The following is a 22,108-nucleotide window of genomic DNA, read 5'->3' on the forward strand; positions in this document are numbered from 1 at the left end:
TTAAAAATATTTTTGAGATAATAGAAAAAATTATCTTTGTAGTTTAAAAAATTATTTTAAATGAATTTTCTCGAGTTTAAACCAAACATTATAAATACACTTATCATAAAAAAAATGCATCAAAGACTTGAAAAAAAAAAATACACCATTTTCATGCACAAACTGCATTTAATATTAAGCCGAATAAGAACCAGCCAAAATTATGAAAACCACCAACCTACATTTGTTTAATTGTTTCATTTCATTCATATAATTAGTTCCAATGTAGAACTCTACTGGAGCTCAATAATTATCAACAAAATTAGGCCCATACATTTGATAAGGCCTAAACAAAATAACATGAGAGCTAGCAAGATGCTAATCCTTGACAACGGTGAAAATGAGTTTTTTTTCTTTAATAAAATAGATGAATCATAATTTTATTTTATTTTTTAAAAAAAGACAAATATAACATACACATAGAAGAGAAAAAGACTGATGAAAACTATCATCTGAAAAAAAAAACATAGGAGAAAACATGGACTATTAATTTACTAACTACAAATTTAAAAAGCATGACCATGTAACATGATTCAGTGATAACTTTAAATTTTAATTCGGTATTTGTATATTTTTTTATTATTATGTACTACTGACTTGGCATGCACATGAAAACAGTATTATATATATATATTAAAAATGACACCTATTATAGATATTAAAAATAAAAGATAGACGAGTGAAGAATTTGGTTTAATGAGAAAAAAAAAATACAGAGTTAAGAGGACTATGGGATAATGATCCAACCCTTTTGGGGACATCCGTAGACAATGGCATTTGAGGACGTTCCCAAAAAATGCAACATATATATTTATATATTTATATTATTTCTGACACCTTTTAGAAAAAGATGATATATGCAGTTAAAAAGTTTTGAAATTGTAATTTTTATTTTTACACCCAATAAATCTGCCTTAATATGTTCATAGAATCATAGACAAACCCCATATGGGTTAGATACGGCCCTCTGAAACTTTGTATCATTATTTTGCTGTATTTATTTGACCATTTGTGCAGGTATGATATTATGCACATGAAGTCTGAAGTTTTACTGTTTTAGTGTCCACGTCATAATACAAACATAAACCAAAATAGTAATAATAATAATAATAATAATAATAATAATAATAATAATAATATCTCACATGGTCACAGAATTTTAATCCCAAAATCCAGAACCTATTTAGGAAAATTTAAAACAATGCTAATTAATATTTATCATTATTTATACATATATATAATTAAAATAGATATATAATTTGTAATTATGATATTAGTAATTAATTTTTTTAATTTTATTTATTTGTTTGTATAATAAATTTTTATGAGATCTTTCAAAAAGTAAAAATAGAGTAAATTTCTATGACATTTTCTCGTTTTGGAATTTAAATATCAATTTAAATCAAAATGATTACCCAACTTCAATTTGATATTGTTTAGAGGTTCTTTCAGGTGATTTTGAGAACTTTTTATTTAATGATGTAGATATCGAAAAATTAACAGTCGGGGATATATGGCGCAATTTGTCAACAGGGGCATGACAATTTCATCTCGTTTCGGCGATAGAAATTTTCGATATTAGATCGTCGAAAATTGAGAGCAGTATTATCGGTGGCCAGTTCAGTGAAAATAAAATTAAAATTAGATAACCATTTAATTTAAATTGAAGTTTAGACTTATCATAGTGTTTTATTAAAAATTTACTCACCTAAAATATGCCAATTATATTTATTATAGAAATAATTTAATCATATTATTTTTTTCATTCCCATTGTTGTATGAACTCCGATGCGGAATCGAGAAATTTAACTAGTAAAAAAAATATCATGATCAGTCATCTTATCAATGCACACATTTCCATAAATTGATAGCGCCTTCTGCTGTTTAATTCAACATCATTTAAAATTAAAACTTAAAATTTATGAGACATTAACCAACCCTCTTTTTGGAACCCAAAAAACACTAGCATAATTAATTACCTTCAAACAACAACAAACGACATTTCCCTACCTGTTGATGAAAGCTACAACATTCTCAATCAATCTTTTAACATTTTTCCATGCTTTTTCCATCCCATATTTTTTTATATTTATTTTATTTATATATTTTTATACTATAAAAAATATTTTTATTTTATCAGCACCAAAACTCACCTTCCTCTCACTCACACATCCGGCACATTAAAAACAGATGAGCTAACATTTTCACTTTTGAGCGTAAGTACCCTGAAGCGGGGAGCAAGTTTTCCCTCATCTATTTAAATTCGACAAAATTTTTATGAGTAAAATTTTGAGTAATTTTAATAATTTTATATGATTTTAAATTTAAATAAATGATTCTTAAAAAACATGAAATTTTAGGTATATAAAACATTTTAAGATTTTTTATGGCATCAGAAGAATCCGACACATCTCTGTTAGTTTTCTCATATATATATATATATATATATATATATAGATATATATACACACTCATCAAGGTATTGGGCTTTTACTTTTGTACAAAGTCGGCTGGGCATGAATTCAGCCCATCTTATTTAGATGTAATTGGAAGAGGGGAAAAATCATTATCATTGAGGTAATACATGCATTTTTAATATTTTCTTTCTTGATAAATGATTTCATATAAATTGCGTTTTTGGGTGTCTCTTTATATACTTTCTTAAAATATTTCCGTAATTACCACTAACTCCATGAAATCTTTATGATTAATTTTTAAACCATGAAGTTTTAAAAATTATTTATAATTTAAAATAACCTACATCTCATATTATCTGGGATATATATAGGCCTCTTAGAGGTTCTTTCTCAGTTCATTCCTTAGGGCCTTAGGGAGACTAGATATTTTTATTTGTGCTATTACTTAAAATATTTGGTTTGAGTGAAATATGTGTATTTTTAATGCTAAGATACTTTTGCTTTTTATTATTATTATCTAAAAAATTGATTATATTTTTTTTAATAGTTAATTATAACTCCATGAGAGAAAAAGAAACTAAATAATACTGTAACAACTAAACATAACTAAGCATTAATAGGTCATCTTCTTCATTTTTTTTCCTCCAAAAATTTAAGGAATCCATGGTGAAACAATGGTTAGAACTATGAATTTTTCAACTTAAGAAGAAGAATAGTACGTGTATAATGCAAAGGAATCATGTGTATAAATAGGGGAAAATGATAACGGCTATAATTATAACGGCTATATTTACAACGACTATATTCAAACTGCTATTTTCAAATTTGAATTCTCAATGGTAATTTTTATTATGTAATAATTATTTATTTTGCAAAACAAAAACTCATTCTGGAAGAAAAAAATATGCAATAATTTTTGTAATGTTTTTTTATTTTGTTACCCAAACACCTATACTGTAGGAAGTAAAAATCTACCATAATTTCTGTAATAATCAGTTGCACTTTCTACATAATAAAATTATGTCATATTTTTTTATTTTGTATCCAAACAGGCCCTTAGAGTTCTTAAGGTCTCGTGTAATAAATGGAGGAAAGTAATACTTGTGACATGACCACTACATGAGGTTTTGGCTAGTCAGTGATCTATCTGCCCCAAAAACTAAGGGGGTGTTTGGATTGGCTTTTAAAAAGCCAGTCTTTTTAAGTTAAGCGACTACGGGCTCGAAAAAATCGTGTTGTATGAGGGACATCCCAGTAGCGAGTGATAAAAATGTGAAAAAGCGAACTTTTTGAGGAAAATTTATCTTATGGTCTTTTAGAAAAAGCGACTACTCGGCTATTTTTGGAGTTATTAAATTCTTGGAGGTTACCCTTATCGAAATAAAAGAAATGACTTATGCTTTTATATTTTTGTTTTTCAATAATAATAATTATGATTATAATTATAATTATAATCATAGTCATTAGGATTAGGATTAGTATTAGTATTAGTATTAGTATTAGTATGTTAGTATATTAGTATATTAGTACTAGTATATTAGTATATTTGTATTAGTATTTGTATTATTATTAGTATATTAGTATTAGTATTTGTATTTATATTAGTATTATTATTAGTATATTAGTATTATTTTTAATATATTAGTATATTAGTATTATTATTATTATTATCAGTATATTAGTATTAATATTAGTATGTTAGTATATTTGTATTTGTATTAGTATATTAGTATTCATATTAGTATTCATATATTATTATTAATATATTAATTAGTATTTGTATTCATATTAGTATTATTATATTTATATTAATATTAGTATATTAGTATATTAGTATTAAATTAGTGTTGTTATTATAATAAACCAATGAAGTAGCCCGTTTTAGTAATTTGACGTTTGAGAAAAAGAGTTACTTTAAGAATGCGTATCAAAACAAACTACATGTATATAAAGTGTTTCATATTAACATCAGACGTAAAATATAGAAAAAGCGACTTAATTTCTTTCTCATCAAAAGCACTTTTTAAAGAGTCCTTCTACCAAACTTTTTAGCAACTTTTTATTAAAAATTTAATCAGAAACAAGACTAAATCTCCTCCAAAAGAATTAGTGTTGTTTTATAGATGTTGTCTTTCCATTGCAAGCATAATTTACATTGTAATCTGTTTATGTTAGCTTTTGGATGTACTTTCTTGTTATTGTACTTTATTATTTTATAAAACCAATGAATAATAACATAATTAACTACATTAATTTTATAGAATTTGGTAAAGGTAGATGTGAAGCCATTGACAGGTTGTCGGTTGATCAATCACTCTCATTTTTTTAAAAGAAAAAAGAAAAAGAAAAAGAAAAAGAAAAAGAAAGAAAATTGAGAAGATAGTAGATAGAAAAAGACCAAGAAAAAATGAAGTGTGTGGAGATCCACGTAGGATAGTTCCACTTGTCAAGAATGAGACATAGAGGTCCAGTGAAGCAATGAAACTTTCCATCAAACAAGATCCCAAACTCCCTAAAAAAGCATTTTAGTCCCCACTTTTTTATTTTCGCCTAATTCCACACCGCTACTTTTTTATATGAAAATAATATAACATGAACCAAAAAGTCACACTTGAAACCAGCTGTCTCTTTCACACACTGTCTCCTCTCTTGTGGAAATTCATGCAAATGCTTATATATATATATATATATATATAAAGGGCATTATTCATTTTATATATAAACCAAATAGAAAAATATATATTTATACAGTGAGAACAAAAAAAAATGAGGCAAAATAATAATAATAATAATAATAATGATAAATAAAGTAAAAAAATAACATGAATGGTTTTGTATGGGTGATATCTAATTTTTTTAGGCTACAACACATGAAAAAATAATTACTGTAAAAAAAATATTTGATTCTGTATTCATGGTTTTTTTTAAATTGTAAAATACTAAATTATGGTAATAAAATAACTAATCAATATACAAAATGTTTAAAATAAAATGATGATCCTCAGTTTCATTTGGAAGTTAGAAGAATGAAATTTGAACTCACCTGTTATATATATATATATATATATTGGAATGAAGTATTTATCAAATAAATGAAAATAAATATTTATATTTTCAATAAATTAATAACCCCCCTGTTAGATTAGTGCAGTGATAAATGATAATAATAAAGAAGATTTATTTTTTTATTTTTATAGTGGCTATGCGTGTAAGGCACAATATGACTTAATGGGGCTGGTTTATTTCGCCACCAAGAGCAACAAGAAAAAAAAAAGAGCTTTTGAAAGATAGATTCTGTCTAGATAGGTTATCATGCCACTAGAGATTCCCTCCATATGATACCCTATTGACAATAGATTCTCTTCTTGGCTTTCGGTTCATGTGAGAACCTTTGTTCACCTCCAACTAACACATGTTTCATTAACATGGAATGTAGATTCTCTTAACTTTCATTTTTTTTTTCCATGTTGTTCAATTGAAATAAATTAACATCTTGTATAAGTATACCCTCATAAATTGATGCAATAAAAAATTAAATGATGGCTACTAACAATATATACTCATTTTTTATGATTATATATAAAATTAAAAAAAAATCACATTGGGAGATGAGGGAGACATGTGCATTATTTAGTTAATTTTTATGAAAAACACTGACACGAACATCAGTGTTACAAAATTTTAAATATAAATAATTACTGATGAAAAAATAATTTAGTCTCACACTTCTCGTACATATGATATTTTTATTTATTTTATATAATGAAATTATTATGCCTTCTTATAATATACAATCTCTCATGGAATTTATAGTTATTTTTTTAAAATATTTTGATTATAATATGATATACTTTTTATATTTTAATGATATGTTTTTATAATTTTTATTTGGAAATCAGGTTCAATATACATAGCATGAAATATAAAAGATTCAACATTTGATGCTTTATTTAATTTTTTTATCCTAATAAGAAATGATTATTTATTAGTAGTTATTTTACTTGATTTAACAAATAAGAAAATTTTGTGCTGATACACGAGAAACTTAAAATTTTAGAGGGGTAATAATGTAAAAGTTTTAAAAAGAAATAATAAAAAATCTCAATTTGCGTGGCTCATGCATGCATGGGCCACGTAAAGCAAAGTCATGTGCTTTGCATGTGAAGTTCTGAATGAGTACTATTAAGAAGTGCATACACTTTTCTTTTGTGCGCTTGTTGTCATTTGAATTGTGTAATATATTTTAATGTTCTTTTCTAACTTTTTCTAATTTAGAATATTAATAAAAAAAATCAATGCTAGACTAATGTTTAATTAGAAATAAATAAATTAATAAAATAATATCCTGGTCTAAAGTATTATCAAAATTGTGAGTGTTCCACTCTTTGTCAAATCCTTGTCAATTTGAGAAAGAAGCTTTATAGTTTGATTATTCTTTATTTGAGCTGTCCTTTTTACCAATTTAAGGCCATAAAGTAGTGACTTTTATCTTACTTGATTATTAAGAAACTAAAAAGGATACTAGAAATAATATATATATACTTAATGGTGTTATTATTTAATAATAATTTTCATTTGGCTTGATTTGTTTTCCAAATGTCTCTTGTTGAAAGTGCATTTTTGTTATTGATTAGTTAAAGGTATACCTTATTAATCAAATGAGGGGAATGTTAGTTATATTAAAATGGTGAACATTTTCCGCTATATATTTTTTGAATTTATCATTAAATGAATGCACAAACCAAACTACACATGTGTCAAATTTTTCTTAATTATAAAAAAATTCAAATAATTTAATTTGGAAAGACCAAATGAAGTATGAAATCAATGCACTATTCAACACTTGCATGCCATTATTAGCTCATACATTTTATTTGCTTTAATGAAACTATTAATTATACTTATATATATAATATTGATAATGTGGATAAATCATCACAATTTAACTGTATTGGCAAGAAGTCAAATCTTCAATCTCAAACACAATAGTACATAGGAGTTAAATACCTTCCTACTCAGACTTAGCCATTATAACGATGACTATATTATATATAAATATATAGGTGGGAATTATTTTATATTTATGCAATGAAAGTATTATTTTAGTTTAAATATGATTAGCTCATATAAATTATCTACTTTGATGAAATTATTATTTATAATTATATATATTATTTGATAATATGGATAAATCATCATATTTCAATCAAGTATTTGAAAAAGAATCAAAGAATTTCAAATTCTTGATTTCTACTCAAATGTCTTCTTGTCTGAACTTAGTCAGACCTTGACCATTGTGATGGTGATTATATTGAATATGTATAGAGATGAAAAATTATTTTATATATATTTATGCAATGAGGTATTATTTTAATGTTAAATATGAACACTAGTGATTGCACCAAAATGCGTCTCATTCAACTTTTTTGTTTGGTCAGGTCTTTTTTTTTTTTGTTGCAAATTAATGTCAAATCAAGAAACAAAAATTTAAATATTAAAGTTTTTCCACTATTAATAAAAAATATTAAAGTTAATCATGCGTTAACATTTAACAGTGTGTGTGCGTGTTTTTCCGGTCATGTGACATGTTATGATATAAAAAATTGAGATAAACAGCAACTGAAAGGTGTTATTCAATTTGGGTGGACACTATGGTCAATGTAGATAATAATTAATACAAGCTCAAGAAAATCATTTTGAGATTAATGAATTTATATATATATATATATATATGATAAGTGCATGATTTGAACTAAAATAAAAATCTAAAACTCAACTTTATTATTCTGTAATCTCAAGAGCTAGTTGTAGAAAATATAATATTCAATAAAATATGGGATAGATTAGAACAACTTTAATAGCTTTTCCGCTCAAAGGCTTGAGCGTTCATTAAGCACATGTTTTAGAGCTATTAAAAAATGCTAACTCTTACATATAAATATATAATAATTAGTTTTTTAAAAGACTATAAATAATAAATTATTTTAACTAATTCTAATGTATATTTTTTTATTTAATAAAAATTAAGATCAATTTAAATAATTTTTTTTCCTACCGTCATTCCCATATTTTTTTTTGCATTAGTTTTTTAAAAAACAAGTTAGACAGTATAAAATCTTATTAAAAAAAAAAAGACCTCTTTGATACTACACATAATTTTTCATACCCAAATATTGTTAAACTTTTAGTTTAACTACACAAACCTCTTTTGACGATCCATGTAAATTTATTTTGATATGGAATATAAAATAAAATTTAAAAAAATATGCATTCCAAATTATTCTAATTCATAAATAAATAAATAAAATAAAATAAAAATAAAAAGTGGTTGACAGGTCAGCGCCAGTAAAGTCGCCCGGTGGCTGCACGCCGACCCATCGTCAATCCAACGTCAAAATCCGCTAAAAACACGTGGAACTCACAAAATGGGTTCAGACTTTAGACCCAACCAATGACTCCCCCAAACATGCTCTCTAGTCTCTATCATTTTCCCCATCACTTTCTTTTTCCTCTTTCTTTTTCTTCCAAAAAGCAATTTCTTTTATTCCTTTTACATTTACGTTTACATTTCATCCCTTTTATATTATTATTATTATTATTATTATTATTATTATTATTTTTTCTTTGGCTCAGCACCTACCCTTTCACAATTATTAAGCACATGCAATGTTTGCACAGAACTCATGTATCTATCGTTTGTTTATTTTTATTTTTCTCTTTTTATTTATTAAAGTTGTATAATTAGGTTTGGATTGCCTTATATGTGTTTGTGGGTGTGTTTGATGGTCTGTACTTGGTTAATTGGATAAAAATTATTTATTTATATTTTAATTACATCAAGTTTGCAGATTAAAGATAAAATTTTAAAAATTCAAATTATAAATCTCTCCATTTTTTTTATTCATAAATCTCTCCAATTATACATAAAACCATAATTTTTAATTCCATACGATTTTTATTATTAATTTCAAGAAGTAATTCGAGAATCTAATAAATTTATATTAATAAATAAAAACACTAATTATCACCCAAAAAAAAAAATTCATATCACCGGTCAGTACCACTATTGTTGGCAAATATATTTATTTTACAAAATTTTTTTCCCAAAAAAATAAGTAAATAAATAATAACGCTACATTTCATTAATACATTCATTGATTTCTTTTTATTTACTCTACAAACTCTACTTTTCCAAACACTATTTTACAAAAAAAAATTTCAAAAAAATTAAGTAAATAAATAAATAAATATAAAAAAATTTTGATAACAAAACAAAAACCATACTATAAATATAAATAAGTCAAGGATATACAAAAAAAAGAAAAAAAGAAAAAAAAATACATAACGAGAAAACCAGGGTCATATATGCAAAAACAAACAAATATCAAGAAAATAAGTTATGAAAGTGGACAAAAGAATGAGGGAATTGCTAAAAATAGCGGGAAAACTCCACCGTCTTCCCAACCGATCGTTCTGTTTTCAAAAATTAATAAAAAAATTAATATATATATATATATATTTTTAAAAAAGAAAAAAATAAGAAGCTTTTTTTAAGCCTATCTTTTAGGCCCTTTAACCGCTTGTATATATATATGAGAAGCGCATCTCATTTCTCGGAAAACAAGAAACCAGAAACCCTCCTTCAATGTCCGAACGCCTCCATTAATCTCAGCAATCCCGATTTCATCGTCCAAAATCCAATTCGTTTTTGCCCATTTTTGTGGAGGAAGATTGGTCTAGAAGTGATTTGCATGGTGAATCTTGGTAGTGGAGGAGTGAAATCCAGAGGAAAGCGGAAGGATGGAGCAGAAGCATCTTGTGATGTCGGCTCTTGGAGTGGGGATTGGTGTTGGGGTTGGTCTTGGGTTGGCGTCCGGCCAGAGCCGGTGGGGATCCAGTGGTGCCCCCATTACTGCCGGAGTGACGGCCGAGAGGATCGAGCAGGAGTTGATGCGGCTGGTGGTTGATGGGAAGGAGAGCAAGGTCACCTTTACTGAATTCCCATACTATCTCAGGTGATTCCTTTTCTTATCTTTTGATCTTTTGGGGGTTTTGTTGTGGTATTCGTAGTGTGTTTGTGATTTTTGTTAGTCTCTGTGATTGGATGGAGTGATACTCTTCTTTCTTTTCGTTATTTTGGTTTTAATCAAGTGTTTATCATCATTATCATCATAAGGTTTTGGGTTTTTGGTTGGTGATTCTTACTTTTTTTTTAAAAAAAAATCAGTATCTTGCTTTGATGCTGTTTGTTTGTCCATTGATTTACTCTGAGAATCTATACGAATGTGCAGATCTAAAGCTATATTCTTTGTAGGATAAGATTTCGTGGGTTGGGATATATGGTTTTTAGTTTTTTTTTTCATATATATTTTTTTTAGTTTTATATATATATATATATATATATATGAACGCTAGGTAAGATTATGTTTTCTATATTTTTTGTAGTTTGAATTTTTTTTCTTCTGTAGTTTATTTTGTTCACTTAAGGAGATTACTAACTTTTCTTTTGCCTGTCTAAAATTATATATTTTTTTTCTTCATTTAAAATTTTTTACATGGCATTTGAATTTTTGTTTTGCAATCTTTGAGGCCTCATATGAATATTGATATGTTGTTAGTACTGAGTTTTTTTTTTGTTATTTAATTTAAGGAGGATAAGTTTTGTAGCATGCATATAACTATTAACTAGCCTCAGTGCGGTCAAGAGAAGTAGAATTAGGGGGAAATGGTTGATATACGATAGGAGTCGGGAGTCTTTGTCATCGACAACCCAGGTTGGAATGCATGCGTGTTTTGCAATGTTCTGCGTGGGTGGTCTTGTCACGGAGTTGGTGAGCATGAGTGGGCAATAATGCTGGATAGACATGATGGGGCACTTGTTCTGTATGTTTTCTACTAGATTTTTGTCTCAATTCCACTGTTGACAACCAATTATTTGTTAGATAAGTCAATTCTGTCGGTGAAGATAAATCTATTGATTTTTTTACTATTCACTGGTTAAAAAAAATTTTAAGAGGAATCCTTGGTTGCAAAAATTTAATTTTGAATGTTTGAAGCAGAATTCTAAGTCAATTCGTGTCTTAAAATTCCGTTGTCTGTTAGCATCAAGTATAATATAGGCACTGCCATATATTTGTTTATCTTGTGGTATGATCACATTCATGCATCTTAAAGCTTCTCGGAAGAAATGGATGAAGTACAAGAGGTGGGACCCATGCTTGAGAATGATTAATTAGATGCATTTAGTCATAAAATTGGATTATGGATACAAATAGAGTCAAGCATAAAAGGGTCTATTTTGATTATATGCTTTCGATGCGCTATAACCATGGAAAAATTTATTTATTTTCGTTGTTTGTTCTGGTTTCTTGTTTTTTACCAATATTGAAATCTTTTGCTTGATGTGAAGCTAAGGTCATGACTTCTTTTTTAATTATTGCGTGCACAATTTGTCACAAGTATTATTATTATTATTTAATTATGTTTTTTTATTTGAACAATAATGGTTATTCTAATATCTTGTCAACTTTGATGTGAATGGCAGTGAGCAGACCAAAGCTGTTTTAACTAGTGCTGCATATGTCCATTTGAAGCAAGCAGATTTCTCGAAGCACACCCGAAATCTTTCTCCAGCAAGTCGGACTATTTTGCTTTCTGGACCTGCAGGTAGATTATGAAGGAAGGAACCATTTCTGTGTTTCGCTTTCAAGAATTTGATATGTCTGATGTATGATTCTGTAATGCCTGAAACTAATTTTAAGATATTTATGTAAAGAGCTTTACCAACAGATGCTTGCCAAGGCTTTGGCAGATTATTTTGAGGCAAAACTCTTATTGCTAGATGTCACCGATTTTTCACTCAAGGTAAGTAGGTAGAATAAGTTTTTTTTTTTAAAACTACATACAATTACTGCTCAAAGTTCCAACATGCCACATTGTTAATGGGTGTCCTGTTACAGATTCAAAGCAAATATGGCAGTGCCAGCAAAGCTTCAGTAAGAACTTTTAATTATGATCAGTGTCTTTTATATATTCTATGTAATGGCTAGCAGATATTTTATTCAAAATTGTATTTCACCAATATTTACCTTCCATTATTATACCTTATTTTTTTTGCAGTTCAAACGGTCCATCTCTGAGACTACTTTGGAGACCATGTCAAGCTTACTTGGATCATTTACATTCCTTCGCCAAAGAGAGGAACCTAAAGGTACCCATAGAGGTTTTATTTACTTATTTGGCACTGAAATATAGGAGGCTTTCGGAGTTATACTGCTATGAGAAACCCCTGCTAATGGGTTGAAGTTACTGCAATGCTAAATCTAGAGACTAATTTGATCTTTGTGTTTCTGTAAGAGATGAGCATCATTATTTTCCATGCAGCAATATTTGACTGCTATTTTTGAAAACTGGTACTTGGGTATCCTTTTCAAGACAAGGAAATTTATCTGAGTTTTTAGTACATGTTTATGGTCCCTTTTGACCATCAGCATAGCCAAGTTATGATCTTTTGTTGCCTATGTGGTGCAGCCTTCAACCTTCTTGTTCCAGTGGTGGTTTAGTTTAATGAATATTCTACTGTTGATCATAAAGAGTAGTACTCCATATTTACTAAATAGAGAATTTTCCCCAAATATCGTTTGTCTTTTGGGTTGGATGTGACTTTGTAGCAAGCTTTCTTCTATTCAGTTGTTTAATTTGTCTGTTTGACCTCCAAACACATTTTAGTAATGTTTTGGTCTGCAAGTGGGTGGAACGCGCTCGCGCACACATAAGCTGATTATCCACATATATTCATATATAATTGTGGATCTAATGAGCAGTCTGTTGTTTTAAACTTAACATACTCCTAAAATCTTTCCCTCTCCACTTGTTAGCATCAGTTATCAACCAAGGTAATATTCGATGGTTATCTCATGTGACTTTCTGTATGGATTTGCAGTCTGACATCCTTTCTAGTTTTCTACCATCAAGCCTCATCATATATGGAGTTTGCTCTGTGTTGACTCCATTCTGATAGGAACATGGTGCTAATGTATCAATTTCCATTTCCTTCACTTTAATGTCTGATCATATTGCTACAGGGTCATTGCGCAGACAGAGCAGTGGTGTGGATTTACGGTCGAGGTAAGATGAATGAATATATAATTTATTTATTTCAAGCTACATGATAAGCTTTTCTATTGTCTGGTTGTACTGAAACTTTTTCATGGAATTCTTGAATTTTAGGGGATTAGATGGCAATAGCAATCTGACCAAGCTTCGGAGAAATGCATCAGCCTCAACTGATATGGGCAGTCTCACATCGCATTGCTCTCCTTCAAATCCAGGTTATTACGAACTATTTTACTATTTCTCATACTCTTGTTCTTGGTCTTGAATCCTTGATTGCTTTTTTATGGTTATGCATTTTTTGTATATGTTTAATTTAAGTCAGCCTTGGGCGTTGTTCCTGTAAGTAGCATGAATATTTACTGGTTCTTTTAATTGCCCTTTTAGATGCACTTTGGATGGCTATACGGTTGCCTTGTTGCTAGTTTTGTGGTCCTCAGTTTTTGAGTCAGTGTATGTTATGTGTGAAACCGGGAGGATTCTTTTTTTCTGTTTGTTTGATCTTCGCATATGCAAATTAGAGAAACTTAAAATCAGTTTGGTCTATTTTGTATTTTTTTCGTGTTCATCATTATTATGAAACACCAATATGCCATTTCGTTCGATCTTTGAGGTTATTTATTACAGTATTGGTCTTGGGCTTTTGTCTTTTTGTATTTAGATGCGTTTTAGGCCTATGGACGGTATGGTATATTGTTGCTTCTATCAGATTGATTCTCACAAGGTATTGCCAAAGGTGGCAGCATATTTTTATAGTCAGAAGATAATGTTATACTTAAAGGAATCTGTAAATGTGTTAACTTCTCTGTCAGTCATGTTTTTGGACGTTCATTTTTTCTTTCTGTGGTACTTAAATCTCAAATTGTATTTATTGCTTTCTCATGGTTTTGTACAAATTTTCAGTAACTCTCAAACGCTCCAGCAGTTGGCCCTTTGATGAGAAGTTTCTTATACAAGCCCTTTACAAGGTACTTTCACTTCCTCTTTTCAGTTGCTTTTACTTGTTTTGGATTTGACATTGGCACACCTTGTCTTCATATAAAGTAGGTTGGCATACTTCAGATAATGAAAACTTTACATAAATCTTCTGGTTTTTCGAAGCAGTTGGTGGTCGTCATTTATTTATTTTTTTAAATTAATGGATCTCATTGATGTTGTTTATCGGTCAGTTAACTGTATTTCTTATTGTTACTTCGTCCAGGTTCTGCTCTGCTTTTCCAAAAGCAACCCGATTATTCTTTACATTAGGGATGTTGAGAGTTTCTTGTTAAGATCAGAAAGGATATATTCCCTCTTCCAGAAAATGTTGAGAAAACTAACCGGATCAGTTCTGATACTTGGTTCAAGAATGTTGGAATCTGGAAGCGATTATAGGGATGTAGATGAGAAACTCGCCCTTTTATTCCCTTATAACATTCATATTAAGCCTCCAGAGGATGAAACTAATATGGTCAGCTGGAGATCTCAACTGGAGGAAGACATGAAAATGATTCAGTTTCAAGACAATAGAAACCATATTACTGAAGTTCTCACTGCTAATGACATTGAGTGTGATGATTTGGGGACAATCTGCCTAGCAGATACGGTGGTCCTTAGTAATTACATTGAAGAAATTGTGATGTCAGCTGTTTCTTATCACTTGATGAATAACAAAGATCCTGAATACCGAAATGGGAAGCTTGTAATTTCTTCAAATAGGTCAGATGATCTAGAATTTTCTAATGTAGGCTTAAATTTATGTATGCCTCTGATTGATTTTTAATGTAACAGTTTGTCTCATGGTTTGGGCATATTCCAAGAAAGTAATTTTGGTGGCAAGGACACTCTAAAACTTGAGGCAAATGAATCAGCAAAGGTCTGTTTTGTCTCTTTGGTGGACTTTATTTGGATCACTTGGTCTTTTACTGAAAGAAATATATTTTGTTCGACTCTTCTTCTTTCATAGGAAGGTGTGAATGAGGATGTTTCAGCCACAAAACTTGAGATCAGTGCTGAGGGAGGAGCTCCTGAAAACCGAATTGATCCGGAAAAATCAGGACCAACAGTGACGAAGGATGGTGATAATGCATCTTCTCCATCAAAACCAGTGAGTTTGCCTGCATTTTCTGGTCTTTTTTTTTCTTGTATAAGATATGGCATATCCAGGGGAAAATTACTGTATCCATGCAAGGATACAGACATTCTGTTTAGTTATGCATGGCATGATAACTTTTTCAATTAACTTCATTGGAAGTGGAAGAGGGTATTGATTTCTTTATTTTAATTTTCATTTAATTTTCAGTCTCAATATTCTATCTTTTTGGATTGCTTATCATTTTCTTTATCTTTTTAAACTTCATGATTTTATTTTTTCCTTTCTTTTCCATTCTTTCTTTTCTTTCTTTTATTTATTTCTTTTCTTTTCTTTTTTTTTTTAAAATTGATTCTTATCTCTCTAACATGATTTTAAGCTTTAGTGATTTTTATGAATATTCATGATTTTAAGACAAGGTTTTGATAATTCTTATCTTACGTGTTTAATGAATCATGAAGGTTGTTCCTTCACTTGTGTATTGCAAATGATAATTATATGAATTATAATAATGCACATGACTGGCTTAAATAATGATCAAGCACTTTAGGGAAATAATGATCTCTACATATACCCAGAGACTAACTAGTCAAGCACAATCGGTTGTGAAGTGCCATTGAGAAATGTAGATGTTTTCTACTTGTTTCTTTTTATTGAGTAAGCTTCTTTGTAATGTTTTTCTTTGTCATCTCAGTATAATTGTAATTTGTCTGTGTTTTTACAAGAATTCAGTATGGAAATAAGTTAATAGGCTGAAATCTGTTTGACTTTTCCAGTATATTTGATTTAGTCGGTTATTGCTATTTGCTACTTGAACAGAAATTCTGAGACTGGGATTCTTGTGTTTTCAGGAAGTTCCTCCAGACAATGAATTCGAAAAGCGGATACGCCCAGAAGTTATCCCAGCTAGTGAAATTGGAGTCACATTTGAGGATATAGGTGCCTTGGATGATATTAAAGAATCACTTCAGGAATTGGTAATGCTTCCTCTCCGAAGGCCAGACCTCTTTAAAGGTGGTCTGTTAAAACCTTGCAGAGGAATTCTACTCTTTGGACCACCTGGAACTGGCAAGACCATGCTGGCAAAGGCTATTGCCAATGAAGCTGGAGCAAGTTTCATTAATGTTTCAATGTCCACAATCACATCAAAATGGTTTGGGGAGGATGAGAAGAATGTCCGGGCATTGTTTACACTAGCTGCTAAAGTATCGCCTACCATCATTTTTGTGGATGAAGTTGATAGCATGCTCGGACAGCGAACTAGGGTTGGAGAGCATGAGGCCATGAGGAAGATCAAGAATGAGTTCATGACTCATTGGGATGGGCTCCTAACCAAAACCTGGGGAGAGGATCCTTGTTCTTGCTGCAACCAACAGACCATTTGATCTTGATGAAGCAATCATCCGAAGGTTTGAGCGCAGGTTTGTTCGGTTCTTTTGTGCACCATCCTACCACAGGAAGATGATTTGTTCATTACAAATTATTTACTGGCTCTCACATTTTTGTTGGACAGGATCATGGTGGGCCTTCCATCCGTAGAAAACAGGGAATTAATACTAAAGACACTTCTATCAAAAGAAAAGGTTGATGAAGGGCTGGATTATAGGGAGCTTGCAACAATGACAGAAGGATACAGTGGTAGTGATCTCAAGGTTGGTCTGCTTCTTGTGTCATACTCCAACATAATTTAATATAGTTAATGGTCAGTAACATGGGATAAATCATTGGTGACAGAACCTGTGCACAACTGCAGCATATCGTCCTGTCAGGGAGCTAATCCAGAGAGAAAAAATCAAGGAATTGGTAAGAATTTTGTTTACTCTCATATCTGAATTCCATCGAAGCTCCTTATTTTGTGCTAATACTAAAATTCTTTTCTTTCTTCTGTGTGAGTATCACTTAAGAGTCGTAACTCATGGAATCCCTGATTCATGCTCGTATCTTACTTAACATTGTTAAATTGTGATTATTTATAATCTCAGGAGAGGAAAAAGAAAGGTGATGGGGCAGAATTCAGTGGAGGCTTCAGAAACAAAGGATACAGATGGAGAGCCAGTAACTTCAGAAATTAAGGACAAAGATGGAGAACAAACGATAATCCTCAGGCCATTGAACATGGATGATATGAGGCAAGCGAAAAATCAGGTCAGTGTAGCCTTTAGGCTATAATATTTATATATATATATACATAGGCGATGGAATTCAGTTAGTGAGAAAGGCGTTCATTATAGTTAATGTATATGAACTAATCTTTGGTTAAAACTTGAAAGTAATTCTACTGTAATACCTCTTATACCTCTTATATCCTTTTGGCCGAAGTCCCATTAAAAAACCAGTGAGCAAGTGCAATTAGGGGTGGCAAAAATTCGGGTCCGGACAAAACCGGGTCCGGACAACTACTAATATAAATAGAAATAAACTGTCTCGGGACTACCGGTTTTAAATCCGGACGAAACTTGATATGTCCAAACCCGGTTTATTTTTAAAACCCGGGTTGTCTGGACGTCCAAATTTTTCCGAATTCTATAAGTTATTTTTAAGCTTTGCCAAATATTAAATTATACAAAAATAACTTAATTCACATTAAATGTAAAAACATTAATAATCCAAAACTCAACTCAAATTATAGAAAAATCTAAGTCTTAATAGAAAAAAACAATAGATGTTTAAAGCTTTTTGAAGAATGGGACTTAAAACAAATGGGCTAGCTGTGGGCTTAAAGCTTTTAGGGTTAAAAGGTGCCACGCTATGTCCGAATTTTTATGTCTGGACTCGCTCGGATTTAAATCCGGACAACTGAGTCCATGTCCGGACCCTGGCCCGCGATTTCTGAAAACCTTACGTCTAAAACCCTTTTTATTCCGGGCCGGACAAAACCGGGCTGGCGGGTCCGGACAGATTATTGCCACCCCTAAGTGCAATCATGTCCAGTCTTCTGAACTTATACACAAAACAAAACCAAAACTTTATCATGCTTGAAGCAAATGTCAGACTGCATTAATAATTTTATCCTGATATCACACAACAATATAATGTGATCTGAATGTTGCAATGCAATGCAGGTTGCTGCAAGTTTTGCGTCAGAGGGATCCATAATGGGTGAGCTCAAGCAATGGAATGATCTCTACGGCGAAGGCGGCTCCAGAAAGAAGCAGCAGTTGACTTATTTCCTTTAAGCACAATGAGCACACGATGGATAAGATATCCCACCTGAAATAACGAATCTTCCTGACTTAAAAATGCGAAGAAAGATCAGCTGGGATGAACCTTGAAGTTCATATATATATATATATATTCATTCAGTTTGTGTAGGGTTTATACAAATAGGATGCTATTTTATTGTGCCTGTATTTTGCAATTAGAGCTAGATTTTAAGTTTAAATGGAATGTTATATTCTTTTTAAGTGCTATCATGTATTTGATGTGCATGTGCCATATATGTTATGCTTGTTTTGTATTTGTCCAGGACAAATGATATTAAATTAGTAGAAAGTTATAATTATTTTTTATAATAACTTCTCTCTCTCTCTCTCTCTGTTTTTCTTCAGATATGTTCACTAGATTCATCACTGTATTATCAGGCTAGGTAGTGTTCGTATTTCATAGCCATATCTTTATTTAAAAATAATGTTATTTATTTTGTTAAGGGTTTTATCTTTAAAACTTAAAAAGTATAGGTTTGTTATTGATCTTTGCATAAACTTTGTATTATGAGTCACTTCCTGATTTATTTGAATGGGAGGACTTACCACTAAAGTTTCACGGACACAACTCTCCCTGAGGAAGTTTGTATCAAGAACCATGGTACACTAAAATAAGAAAACTGATTAAACACTAATCTGAGAGCAAATGACAGTAGCTAACCACTGCATTTTTAAAGCAAAGAACAAAAAAACACATAAGCTTTAAAAATAGAGCGTGTGTGGGTATTTTTTCAGCACAGCTGGATTTTCCAAAAGTCATTTTTGTTTTTCAATTTAATTTTCCATTGTGAGTTTTATGCACACATAACATAGTAAATTAAATAGAAAAATATTTTTAATAAGCATCATTAAAACAAATTAAACATTCAAACATTTTTTATTTTAGAAAAATAAAAAAAACTTATAACCTGTTCATTAAAATTAATGATGGATATTTCATTTTATATCAAATATTTAACAGAGAAAAAAAAAAGGGAAATATAGCCGAATTTTGAAACGCCGAGAAAACATGAGAGAAACCTCTCCGGCGTTGTACGAATCGGCAAAAATCCATATGCGAAGGAGAAAAACCATTAAAAGTGTTAGAGAGGTCTCAACGCGCTGGAGATCAAAAAACCCTCTCTGCTGGGACCTTCGCCATTTTCCATTCTGGAGTTCTTTTCTTAAAATTATATCAAAAGACGCATTAAACGACCCAACTCGAATCAACCTTTTGGCCGTTAGGATTTATAAAAAAAAATACATCTTTTGATCAATCTCCGAAGGCAAACTTGGATGAAATCGCACAGGAGTTCATAGCGATTTCTCCATAGGTCCTTCGTTCTTTTTTTTTTTTTTTCTAAATAAAAACACAAAAGATAATGAATGAATGAATGAATGATGCTCAGTGAATACGAACCATATAAAGAAGGATTCTCATGTCGCTGTGAGCGATCTAAGAAGAACTCATGAATTCTCTTCATCGCATCAATGAAGGTAGGATGGAGGAAAATGAAATCTAAAAAGGATTCAAAATTGGGGGATAATAAAAGGAGGCCGCCGACGTCGAAACATGAGAAGCACTAATAGTGTTTTTCTAGGGTTTCCTCTGTCGAAGTTTTTATAGTAAGATGCGGCAAAGCATAACGGGGATCGTTTGCAGTTTTACAGTAAACCCCCTGACTATTTTTGAAATTTCATATCTATTTTTTTTTTTTTTATAATTACAGTACAAATCCCTATACTTGTGTACTTTCTGTCTTTTTAGTCCTTCTAATATTTTTCGAGTTAGATCGTTCTAGTCCAAGATAATATTTTTATGTATAATTAAATTCTTACAATTTATATTTGCCTATCTACACCGCAGACTAGAATGACCAATTTGATTAAATATGATGACTTAATTATACTTAAAAATATTATAAAGACTAAAAAAAGTATAAAAGTAAAAAAAAAACTTGTACATCAATTAAACTTTTTTTTTTTAATTCAAACCCTGAACCTCATCAAGGAAAAATGGCAGAATATTAATATATATATTAGAAAAGTTTTTCTAGAGGCAAATATTCACTGTATATACAACATAAAATCAGGATGAGGTACAAGAATTTCAATCATTCCACCGACTCTAAAGATTTCAAATCTTAAGGACCATTTGAAAAGTTGACAGACCCGAAGGACTATAGACAAAAATGGCGACTTTTAACATTTTTATTTAAAAATTCTTCAAAATTTTGAGAGCTATATATTATATGGTTGAGTGCCAATTACAGGAATTTGATCACAATCACATAATATAGCCCAAGACACTATTAAAATCATCCCTTCATTTTAAACTTCATTCACTCGTAAATAACCATTAACCACAAATTGGCTACACTTTCTAAGTTCAAACCCATAATTTTGAAGGCCCTGTTCCCAGTTCAAACAAAGACTACCAACTCTTTTCACAAAGGGAACTATCACACTTTCACAGCCATGATGACAATTATTCACAAAGTTCAGTAATTTATGAGACATTTAACTTTGCATGGAGAAACAACTAACGCGAATTAAATAACCAAATTAAGTCATAACATAGACAGCAGAACATGACAGAGTGTTCCAATATGAGAATCCAAAAAAATTTTACTTCAGTTGCTCATCATTTTAGAAAAGAGTGTGAGTTCATTTCTGCTATTAAGTAAAACATCAGCCAAAAAGAGCCAAGAGAAGAAAGAAAAAAAGTTGTAAAACTGAGCACAACAAATCACCTTTGCTATGTAGTATATACTAGGAACAGACATATCATATGCACATAATGATCACTTGAATCACATATATTATTAGCATATGCATTAAATAAAAAAATAACAGAATAATTTCAACCATTTGAACAACCTACTGCATACAGTAATTAACTTTCTCCAGCTTAAAGAGAGAAATTATCTGCTTGAATAAAAGAATGAATATATGTCAGTGAGTTTCAACAACTTGAACATTTTCTTGCAGGATCATGCATGTTCACAAATATCTTCATTCAAGTCATATATCAGAAATCTAATGAGAGTACCTTCTTTGCAAAAGAAAACAATGAAACTGGTTGTATTATTTATCTTCACCTGGCCAATAGAACTCTTGCAATTGATTCAAGCCAGATCAGTATGCAAAGAACACAATATGCGGAAAAACATTTGAACAGAAACCATCTATTGTGGCATTCATCTGAAAGAAAGATTCTATAAAATCATATTGGCAAGCCAGCAGACAATTTAAATATGCATCATTGGACCTAGCACTCACAACAA

General features: G+C 30.3%; 1 protein-coding gene and 1 non-coding gene across 2 annotated transcripts; one reads left to right on the forward strand and one right to left on the reverse strand.

Annotated features, from left to right (window-relative positions):
* The first annotated feature begins 10,058 nt into the window (after positions 1-10,058).
* LOC120258457 lies at positions 10,059-19,098 on the forward strand. Its single transcript, XM_039265874.1, is given in 17 exon segments — positions 10,059-10,471; positions 12,001-12,122; positions 12,232-12,320; positions 12,416-12,451; positions 12,576-12,666; positions 13,541-13,583; positions 13,686-13,786; positions 14,472-14,536; positions 14,770-15,266; positions 15,339-15,423; positions 15,514-15,654; positions 16,491-16,973; positions 16,975-17,060; positions 17,153-17,291; positions 17,374-17,442; positions 17,638-17,784; positions 18,702-19,098. Coding segments are annotated over 17 exon segments (2,523 nt in total). The 5' UTR covers positions 10,059-10,256; the 3' UTR covers positions 18,816-19,098.
* A 718-nt stretch (positions 19,099-19,816) lies between these two features.
* LOC120259759 lies at positions 19,817-19,982 on the reverse strand. The gene has a single exon (XR_005536311.1). It is a non-coding gene; the product is annotated as a small nucleolar RNA snoR145 (small nucleolar RNA).
* Positions 19,983-22,108: the final 2,126 nt, after the last annotated feature.

This window comes from Dioscorea cayenensis, chromosome 4 (assembly GCF_009730915.1).
Source record: "Dioscorea cayenensis subsp. rotundata cultivar TDr96_F1 chromosome 4, TDr96_F1_v2_PseudoChromosome.rev07_lg8_w22 25.fasta, whole genome shotgun sequence".
Taxonomy (NCBI): Eukaryota; Viridiplantae; Streptophyta; class Magnoliopsida; order Dioscoreales; family Dioscoreaceae; genus Dioscorea; species Dioscorea cayenensis.